This window comes from Cucurbita maxima, unplaced genomic scaffold (assembly GCF_002738345.1).
Source record: "Cucurbita maxima cultivar Rimu unplaced genomic scaffold, Cmax_1.0 Cma_Scf00026, whole genome shotgun sequence".
Classification (NCBI taxonomy): Eukaryota; Viridiplantae; Streptophyta; class Magnoliopsida; order Cucurbitales; family Cucurbitaceae; genus Cucurbita; species Cucurbita maxima.
The window spans coordinates 1,512,452-1,523,998 of record NW_019272042.1 but is presented as its reverse complement, the minus strand read 5'-3'; the positions used below and the strand labels follow the sequence as shown (position 1 = coordinate 1,523,998).

The 11,547-nt window shown below is 31.8% G+C and overlaps 1 protein-coding gene across 1 annotated transcript; it reads right to left on the bottom strand.

Annotated features, from left to right (window-relative positions):
- Positions 1 to 3,862: 3,862 nt before the first annotated feature.
- LOC111499056 (S-adenosylmethionine decarboxylase proenzyme 4) lies at positions 3,863 to 5,182 on the bottom strand. The gene has a single exon (XM_023150500.1). It carries the CDS (start codon positions 5,067 to 5,069, stop codon positions 4,011 to 4,013), a length of 1,059 nt encoding a protein of 352 aa, XP_023006268.1. The 5' UTR covers positions 5,070 to 5,182; the 3' UTR covers positions 3,863 to 4,010.
- Positions 5,183 to 11,547: the final 6,365 nt, after the last annotated feature.

Sequence of the window (11,547 nt, the reverse complement as noted above, 5' to 3'; positions counted from 1 at the left end):
TTTTTTTTTTTTTTTTTTTTTTTTTTTTTTTTCTGGTAATGGAGAATTCTATTTTTTCTTTATTTTTTTCGTCCACATGTGATAATATAATTTTTTTTAATTATTTTTAAAATATTTTAATTGAAATTATGCGACGTTTAAAAAACCCCATGAGTTTATGACGTATTAAAGTGTGGAAATATATATATATATATATATATATTTTTATCAAAATTAATGAATTTATAAATATTTTTATACTGATTTTCATTAAAATTAATTTGTGGGCCAATTATTGGCCAAATTCAAACAACTCAACGAATTTAAGGTCAAAAATGAATTTTCTTTTCTTTTCTTTTTCACTTTAAGACTGAAATTTCCAAATTATTCTTAATTTGGTTGCCAAATATATTATTTCTACAAGTTTTGGTCATTGTCCCATTATGAACCGTTAAAAGTCTATAATTGTTGTGAATTTTTTTAGGGTTCAAAAATTTCGAGCCTTATTTCACGAGTTTTATGGCTAGAGATGTCTCATGTAGAGTCAGGGCTGTGGAACCCGCCCTAAATGAGAAAGGGATATCCCGTTTAGACGGAAAATGAAAAAATAGACAAGATTATATTCTCTGTTCCTGTCTCATCCACTTAATATAAATATATTTTTATCACATATTAAAATATTCTTTTTGATTATATTAAAAAAAATAAATTAGTTAATTTTAATATTTAAACCAAAGAGTCTATCGTATATTTTTTATATTTTAAAATTAATAATATAATATTAAAATTAAAATTTAAAAATTTAAAAATTATATTGTAGAGCATGTGATTATGAAAAACATTCATTAATGATTATTTTTTTTTTAATAAAAATTTTAAAATAATATTTAAAAATGTAGTCCGAATCTTAACAAAAATAAATAGAAAATTTTACGACAATATCTTATTCTTTCATTATACAACAAGATTTTGTGTTACCATTTAATGTTTGGATAAATATAACACTATAAAATCAATAAGAAGTGGATATATTAAATCAAATGTCAATTATGAAGATCCCAACAAAGATTCTCATCAAATTTTGCCTTTTTGTTCAAATCTCAATTTTAATACTTTTCTTCTTTTTAAAATAAATATATTATAATTTTTCAATAAACTTTTACTATTACCATCATTTGTATACCTTATTTTTTTATTTTTTTTATATATATTCTTCTCGATTAATTAAAAATGAGAGCCTACAATAAAAAAAAAAAAAATCAATATTCAAATGGTAAAAAAATAATTCACTTTAAAATGGTCGAAGGTATCATTTTTAGTCGACTCTACTTTAGAACACAGTCTATATCTAATTGTTCTTAATGTCATATAGGTCCGAGTTGAACAGTCTATATCTATTGTCATTAAGAACGAGCCAAATAAATCTAATATTTATGGTATTTTAGTCCTTTAGTAAATTCCATTAATATTAAAATATTATGTTTTTCTTTTTTTCTCCAATTTTTGTCATTTTTTTAAATACTGCAATTAATTAATTAATTAATTAATTAATTTATCTTGTTAGCTATCATACTTGTAAAACCTAGGGTGGCTGAATACTGGCTTCAGTTAGGTAATTTGGGCCAAGCCCACTCATCTTGAGAAGTTGATAAGCCCAATATGTTTTACTTGAGGCCCGTTAGGCCCATTGGGAAATTGATGGGCCCAAACAAATGGCCTCGCTTACACGTAACTGTTTGACAAAAAGCCCGAAGGAATTAAGGGTTTTTTTTTTGGAAATATATTTTTTAAAAAAATTAATTTATAATTTTTTAAAAATAGAATTTAGATTAAAAAATATAAAAAATTCATAGTAAATTTAATAATATTTCTTAACAAGAAACTTTCAACGTTACAAAATAGTATCCCGTACACACATATTTGAAGTGAGCAGGATGATACGATCGTACACTTTTAACTGTACGACGTTGTGATCTTGACACTCTCACGACGAATCTTAAAGGAAACTCAAGCATCATAATCATTTTTCGCTTAGCTTTGTAGCATCGTCGAACTTTTGCCAACAAAACATCGCTTGTGCAAAATCTAAGCTTCTTCAGCCACATACGCTGTTTGTATGTGTATGTCCAATCGTTGCGACATAACTAACAACTCCATTGTGACACTCTTCCAACAACATGACCCACGCATCGTGATGTTGTCTGATGTCTCAAAACACATTGACCACCTAAGAATTGGACTAACCAACAACTGTCACATGTATCTCATTTTTATCGTGAATGGGCCTTGTGTTCCTCCTTCACACTTGTTGTGAGTGTGTCAAGATCACGATGTCACACAGTTGAAGAGTACGATCGTGACATGGGGCAGGACGGAAATTTAACCTTGTCTCATTGAATTAATAGGTAAAAGATTTCTCCTAACTCTTTCGCTAATTTCTATTTAAACGGGAATTCTCCACATACTTTGAAGCAAATTCTCGTAGGTTAAATGAATATTTCTAACGTAAATAAAAAGCGTTTTGACCTCAAAAGGGCGTGTGCCCTTAGAATCTAAGAAACCGTCCAAAAGCAAAGTGACAAAATGGAAGGTAAATGAGACCATTTCAATCCCCAAATATCTCCCACTACTGACACACTTAGATTTCATTCCTCTCCCTACCCCTATCCCCTCTCTCCCTCTCTATATCTAGTAGGGCATAAGTGAATTCTCTAAACGGGTCGATACGGATAGTGGTACGACAGATATCAAAGTCCTATTTGTCACTCGGTTCCTTTACTTTTTCGATATCTATTCAAGGTATAAGTGGATTGGTCGAAATTCTTTTTTTTTTAACATAACCTACGTATAAGCTCGAGAGAATAAAATACCCAACCGTATTTTATTTCATTCACCAACACTTTAGTTGAAGAGATTCAAATATACATAGATCCTTAGCTAACAACTAGTTGAGCCATGTTCAAATTGAAATAATATGCCATCGATAGGTCAAATGCACGATGTTGTAGGGCGGGTAGCCGCAGGCAATGTGGGCGGCCACCCAAGAGAAGAAAGAAAAGGTAAAAAAGTGGAGGACGCATTAGAGGGGAATAAAGGGCAGGCTGAGTATCTGTTGGATAAAAACGTCTGGACACGAAACCATACACTATTTTCATCATAGGCTGCCTTGGGTGGGTGCCTTCCACGCCAGCCTTCATCATGCAACAAAAACATTTTTAATTATATAATAAAACCAATCAAATCTTATTTTTTTTACTTTCCTAATCCTTTAATGGTTCAGTACAACTCGACCAACCTGAAAATAGCGTTCATAACTTATCTACACCATACTTTAAAATTGTTATGAAAAAAATAAGAATGTTTGATATTTGAATTTTAATGAATTTTTGTATATAAGTATAATATTTTTCAATAATTAAAATTCGACTACTCAACATAACTCATCTTGAAAATAAAATATTGGGTTGTGAACCTTAGTCAAGTCATTCGCGTTATTAACCTGTTCGGTCTGGTTTTTATTAGTTATACCTTTAAAAATAATAAATGTATATTGCTCGATTAAGAGGTTAGAAGTTCGAATTTCTTAAGTACACTAGGGTAATTTCTTGGGGAATAGAGAGAATTATAATTTTTTTTTTTTTTTTTGGCTTTTTTTCTCCACTACTACACAAAATGGTTCAAAAATCTTAGGCGTGGCAAGGCTAAGTGGGGTGCATTATCATGAAATTTATGATTTTTTTTTAATATATATATATTTTATTTTCGAGGCCCCAAGCTTCTTGGTACTTCCACGTCACCATCCCTATATCTCTAATGTGAAGCCCCACTTCCCATTTTTGGATTTTTTTTTAAACTGAAAAAAGAAATAAATTAAAAAGAAAAAAAAAAGAACAAGTCAACCCCACATTCAGCACTCTCATTAACCAATTGAATTCATCCACATCATCATCCTCTGAACTCTTGCCACGTGGCATATAAATGATAAAATTCCATCTAACTCCCTGACTAGAAAATCGCCGCCTTGATTTCTTTTATCTAGTACAGCCGCCGCATTCCACCGGCTTTTTCCGGCGCGCCGTGAAGGTTTGAAACACGACGCTTCCGATAGCTGGGAACTCGTCCGCCGTACAACTCCGGCATTTCAATCCAAGCGGCTCCATTGCTCCGACCACCCTCGTCCACACTCGATGCGACGCGGAGGTCGTCGACACCGAAACCTTCGCCGGTCGGAACACCTGAACTGCCCTCTTCAACATCCGAACCAAATCCTCGCCGTCGCCGTCGTCGTCGTCGTCGTAAATCGAACCAACACACTCAAAACTAGCGTAACTGTAACCGTCCTCCGGCGTGACATGGATCGTGGAGTACCGATCGCCGTCGATTCCATTCATCGAGTAGCCACAAGGGTCAAACCCAAAATCACAAACAAGAGCATTGGGGTTAATTTTATTAATTCCGGCGAGTTCCGTCATCTCTTTTCCGGCAGCGTCGCCGGATTTTCCATCTCCGGGACGGCGGAAGAATTTCCGAGCCAGAGTCCGGTCGAGCTCCGTCATACAAATTTCCACCGTGTAAAAATCAGGAAGCAAACGGGTTTGATCGCAGGCGGAGAACACGTGCCAAGCATGTGAGGGGAGATTGGAAGGCATAATGGAAGCCTTGCGGAAACAGAGGTTGTTAGGGAGGGTATTTTCAAGGTACAGAGCTTCGTCGTGGAAGCTTGTGTGAGGGAAAGGCTGTGACAGAGGAAAGATAAAGTTACCGCGGGTGTAACGGCAGCAGGAGAGTGTAAGGCCGAGATTAAGCGCGTGGTGGAGCAATGGAGGGATGGATTTGAGTAGCTGAGTGGTCCCACAGGTTTTGATGATGATTTTGGTTGGGTAAACGAAAAGGCTGGATTCGGATAACACGTAAGCGTCAAAGTAATGGTTACCGACGGCGGAGACGACGGTGCATTGGACTTCGCGTAGGACTTGTTCCAGAGAATCGAAGCTGATTTGGCGAAGGCCCACATTGAGGAAGACTGGGTCGTCGCCGGAGAAATGGAGCTCCAGGCGCTTTTCGAAGCCTTCGAAACCGGAAACCGCCATTAAAAGAGGTGGAGAGATTGGGAGAGAGAGAGAATATTGGAGTAGAGGGTGGGAGAGAGAATGGGAGAGGGTGAAATTTATAGGTGGGAATAATGGGAAGCTTAGAGAGATATAGAGAGAGAGGTTAAGAGAGCATGCGGATGAGGCAACCAAGAATAATGATTGTGAGCATTATAATGAAGAAGTGAATAAGAGATGATAATGCCACATCAAATATATTTATATTTCTTTGCTTATGGTTATAATAATAATATACTTTTGGAGGAAAAAAAAAATTTTAATTTGGCCTCTTAAACTATAAATTAATATTTTAAATGTTGTAATTTTATAGTTAATTCCTTTTCATTTTAAGTGTTTAAATTATAAATAATATGCCCGTCATGAAATTGTTAAAATAAAAAAAAAAACGACATTAAAACTTAAAATTGTGTTATGGTTGAAGTTGTAAAAGCACCATCCACCTCAGTGTACACATTAGTTAATTTAGGGAATGATCATGGTACGAGGCCATGAGAGCTTATGCTCGAAATGGACAAATCATGCCATTGTGAAGAGTCGTGATTCTTAACATGGTATAAGAGACATGCCCTAAACTTAGTCATGACAATAAAATCCTCAAATATCGAACAAAGATTGTGTCACCCTTTGTTCGAGGGCTTCAGAGAAAGAAGTCGAGCCTCATTAAGGGAAGGTTGTTTGAGAACTTATAATGTACTTTGTTTGAGGGGAGCATGGTTGGGAGTGAGCCCCACATTGGCTAATTTAGGAATTGGAAACCCAAATCAAAATCCGCTTATAACAGAACTTTATGCTAAATATTTAAATTTTTTGAATTAATATTTAAATTAGGAATTGGTGGTATTATTTGGGAGCATTATAATGCATAAACCATCAATTAATGATTGATATCAGATTAGAGTGGATGGTTTAAACTAAACTAATCACTCGATTAATTTCTTTGATTAGTGTTAATTAATTAAACATCCAAGTTTCCATATAACTTTAATTTTATTTGAATTTGATTAATTATTCACCATTTTGGTTTTATTTTTATTAAGAAAATTGGATAAACTCAATTAATTATTTTATTTGTGAAGTTATTGGTTATAAGTATTTTTTTTTAATGATGATTTATGGGACATTATCATATAAATTCTTATAATAAATATTAAAATATGGATAATTTTGTAAATTAGAGCTTAATTGGTGTTTATATGTCTCAAAACAATGATTAAATCTGCCTTTTAGAAGTGACTTTGTATAATTTTTTTATTATCTAAATAAAATATTTGGGAAAATACATTGTTTGTAAAGTCTATTATTGGGTAAAAATTTAAATTTTATTTTATTTATTTATTTATTTTATTGTCCAATTATTTTAATTGTAACGAAAAAAAAACAATTTATATTTATTAAAATTATGTGATTACAAACTAATAATTATATGAATTTAAATCTTTAATTTTCATAAATAAATTAATATGAAATAGCAAGAAAAATTATTACATATATATATATATATTTATAAATAAGTAGTGAAAATTCAGAAAATGAAATAAATGAAAAATTGCTCAAATTTATTAAAAACGATATTATTCTACAAAAATGGGCTAAATTAATTTATTCGTAAAAATTTATAATTTATATTGATATAATTATTATTTTCAGATTTTATTATAACGATGAAAATTAAAAAATTTCCGTAATTAGTTTGGTAAGAATTAGGAAAATAATAATTAGTTTAAGTGATTTAAAATAAAAGAAAAATAAATAATTAGTTTGAGAGAGAGAGAGAGAGGGACAAGGTGATGAAGGAACCGTACAAAACCATGAAAGGAACCGAAGTTGTGAGGGACAGAACATGTCTGTCTATTCCTAAGAAAGCAAATAATTTTTATTTTTATTTTTTTTATTATTATGAATTAATAATAAATAAATAAATAAAACAAGACGTGCCCAAAAACAGTACCAAAATGCATGCCCTTTCTCTCTATTTATGTATAACATAACAAACCCACAAAAGGGAAACATTAAAAAAACAAAATTCATCCAATGAATTAGCATTCAATTGGTCAAAAATTTAGAGTGTGAAGTGTCGTTCCTATCAATGGTATCAGAGTCGTACCCTTAATTTAGCCATGTCAATAGAAACCTTAAGTGTCGGATAAGGAAAAGCTCAATGATATACTTTGTTCGATGGTTTTAGAGAATGAGTTTTCGTGGTATCAGAGTCATACCCTTATCGTGTCAATAAAGTTCTCAAGTGTCGGACAATAAAAGACTCTATGATATACTTTGTTCGAGGGCTCCAGAGAATCAGTTGTTGTGGTATCAGAGTCATACCCTTATCTTAACGTAATCACGTTAATAGAATCCTCAAGTGTCAGAAAAGGGAAGACTCAATGGTATACTTTGTTCGAGGGCTCTAAAGAATGAGTTGTCGTAGTATCAGAGTCATACCTTTATCTTAACTTAGTCACGTGAGTAGAATCCTCAAGTATCGAACAAGAGGAGACTCAATGGTATATTTTGTTCGAAGGCTCTCGAGAATAAGTGGTTAAGGGAGACTTAGAAGGAGTTCTCAAAGGAGGCTAAATAGTGTACTTTGTTCGAGAAAAGGATTGATGATGATTATTTTCCCACATTAGGTAATTGAAGAGAGATCATGAGTATATAAGTAAGAGACACTATCGAACAATCAAAAGCTGATTAAATCACGGTTAGAGAAAAGGGATACTTAGAGTGTAAATGAGAAGGAAGAGAGCGAAAAGGAAGTAAAATGAGTGTGTTTTTGGAACAACAAGATTGAGTGCCGTCAAAACTGTGTCATTTCCCTATTTGGTTGTCGCATTAATTCTTAGCTTTTAATTTAAGACTATTCCACGCCACAAGATTAGGTCAATAATTCAATTCAAACAAGCTTCTTCTTCCCTTCATTATTGTTATGCATAACCTATTTACGACACTCTTTCGAGATTCATGACCTAATCGTAGGAAGCTTACTCTATAGAACAAGTCAGTTGACTTAAAGTCTATTTACGATCACTAGTAAATATTGTCAATTTTAGCTCGTTACGTATCATCGTCAGCCTCACGGTTTTAAAACGTGTCTATTAGGGAGAGGTTTCACACTCTTATAAAGAATGCTTCGTTTCCTTCTCCAACCGATATGAGACCTCACAATCCACCCTCCTTAGGAGTTTAGCATCCTTGTTGGCACATCGCACGGTGTCTAGCTTTGATACCATTTGTCACAGCCTAAGTCTATCATTAACAAATATTGCTTGCAATGGCTCATTATGTATCACCATCCATCTCACGATTTCAAAGCACCTGTCCATGACACAAATGGCCTCTAATTTAGTCTCCACTCTATTCTTAGAATAAACATTAATAGCATATGAATAGAGTACGAGATTAGAAACCATGTAATTTAACGTGGCCTCCCTTGTGATTTACTTGCATAGAAGACGTTATGAGAGTTTAATCAAGATGGGTATGACGAGTTTGCTAAAGAATGACTCGTGATTTAGTAGCACATCAAAGATAATGAATAGATTCGAGTTCATTCAATAAAATATATTCTTAAAATCATACCTTAACAAATATATATATATATAAAATTGGGTTGAAAAAATTCTTTGGACCAACTCGAAATTTTGAATGGGTCGAGTTGTTGACTTGAGCAATTTGAATAGAGCTCCCAATCCATCAATCTAATTATCTAAGGTATATATTATATTAATGACTAAAATCTCATAAATCTCATAAGTTAAACATTCACAAGTCACAACGCATCACTAACATTGGTCACACAAGTCAAATGTTCTTAATTTTCTTAATAATATTAAAAAATAGGGTAGGGTTGAGTTGGATTGTAACACTGTTTTTTAGTTGATGGAGTTGACTTGACAAAAAAATGTCAACTTGCTAATCGACTAGATTAGTAGCTAAAAATTCAACTCAACTCAAATCGAAAAAATGGTTACATTTAAATTATTAACGTATTATTATTAATTTAACTATATAGATAATGTGAAGTATTTAGTGGAATTTTTAAAAATAATAAATACAATTGTATTATTATTATTATTATTATTATTATTATTATTTTCTTGGAAAAGTGGTCAACCAAAAACTACTTTTAATTATCAATATCTCTTCTTATTAAATCTTAAAAAAAAAAAAATAATAATAAATATAATTAGGGTTTTGTTAGTGTGGGAGAAGCAGAAAGGGCGGTGGGGCCCACAAGGGCAACCTTTAGGGTTTTTGGGAACACCATAAGCCTTTAGCACACCCAAGAATCATGGATCTTCCTTCTCCAACTCTATGACTGGGTCCCACAAATCGGCTGTATGTACCCCCGACAACCACCATAAGTGGGCCCACCGAACCACAAAATCATCCGACGTGTGTCCCAACAGCTCAACTTAGTGGGCCCACAGACGACCCCCCCCTGTTTTGTCTTTTTTCAGTTCGACAAGTCGTCCCCACTTTGCGACGCTTGTGTTTGTGCGACAATCGGCACAGTGCTACAACAATTTAGCTGATAGCCGCCATATATGGATACGGATTTTGCACGCCTTAAAACACTTCCAACAACAAACACATGTGCCCATTTGCTGCCTTGAAATATTATAAATTTTCATAAACCCCATTAAATGTTAAACCTATTTCATATTTATTAGATATAAAATTTAAAAATTTAAAATTATTAGATAAACATCACACAACTTTTAAAAAATAAAAAAAAATTGTCAGATATTGTCCTGTATCACTGTCAACCACACGATTTTAAAACACATCTACTAAGAAAACATTTTCACACCCTTATAAATAATGTTTTGTTTCTACCACATTCTTTATAAGGGTGTGAAAATTCATCTCTAATAAACACGTTTTAAAATCGTGAGACTGACAACAATACATAACGGATCAAAAGCGAACAATATCTGCTAACGATGGAGTGAAACGATATATCTAATATATTATTACATTAAATGGTATCAAATTTTATAATTATGTAAAAAGATATTATATACTAAGAGAAATTCTTATTTCTTTGCAATTTAGGAAACTTTATTTAATTTAACTTAATGTATTACATACCCTAAAAATTTTAAAAACATCCTTAAATTTTAATTTTTTTTTTAAGATTTTAAGAGTAGTATTAAATCTTTAAAAATTAATAATATTTTTAAATACTTTCAAAATTTTAAATGTATTATTTTTTACTTTATTAGTAATTTTCAACTAAAATTAGAATATACTTCAAACCTATTATTATTAAAACTTTGAAAATTTGAAAAATATTGTATTATTTCATTGTCCACAAAATCTTTGGGCTGTTCCCGAGAATTTTTGGTTTTGCAGCCAATTCTTGTGACTAGTTCAAGCACAATCGAGTATATTGTTTTTTTTTTTTTTTTTTCTCTTTCAAAGAGTAATTAATTAATTAATTAATTAATTTTATGGTCATATATATATATATAGGCTCTAAATCCTACTTGGGAAACGACAAAAAAAAACAAGACCATGCATGTATCTTATGATGACCTTGTTGGATGGCGAAAGATTTAGAAAGACAAACCAAAGATCACAAGTGAGTGAGAATTTAATATATAATGGTGGCCACACAATCTTGCATGCCTTATTAAGAATAATGTTGGAATTATAAAATAAAATAATGGTTGAACGTTTAAATTTTCGTCTCTTCAATTTAATTAAATTTTTAGGCGTTTGGGAAGAGAATCCGACTACCTATAACATTTGACGTTCTAGAGTGTAGACCCGATCCAATTCAACCGACTTTTGGATAAAAGAAGTCTAATAAATCATGATTTTGTCAATTACGCTAATAGATGTGAATCTAACTCGATAACACCACGCAAACAAGTATGATTTTAGTGAGAGTTTTGGGAAGGATCTTATCCCTTATCCCTTGGGCTCTGGAAGCCTATCAACAGCGTGCCTTCTCTCTCATCCCATGCCTTGTTCTTTTCTCCTCTTCACTTCAATATCTATTTATTTATTTATTTATTTATTTATGGAACTTCACGTTATGTCTTTTTTTTTTTCTTACAACCAATCATTTATGTTCTCTCATTAACATTTCTTCTGTTACCTTAAATAATAATAAATAAATTTATTTATTTTAGACATTCAATATTAATAAATATATATAGATATTAAAATTTTTAATATTTTTAATATATAAGAGACCAATAAAATAAAAAATTTAAAAGTTAAAAAAACTATTAAATGTTCTTAAAGTTTAGTATGGACCCAAAAAAAAAAAAAAAAAAAAAAAAAACTTAAAGAATATATATCTATATCTAAAAGTTCATAAACTAAGCTTATAATTTAGCCAAATTTATTGATGGAGACTCTGGATTTTCTCAAATTATGACGCCAATTTTATTTATTATTTTTTTTTTTGAAGCCAATATACCTAACTAATATATATGAACGGTTG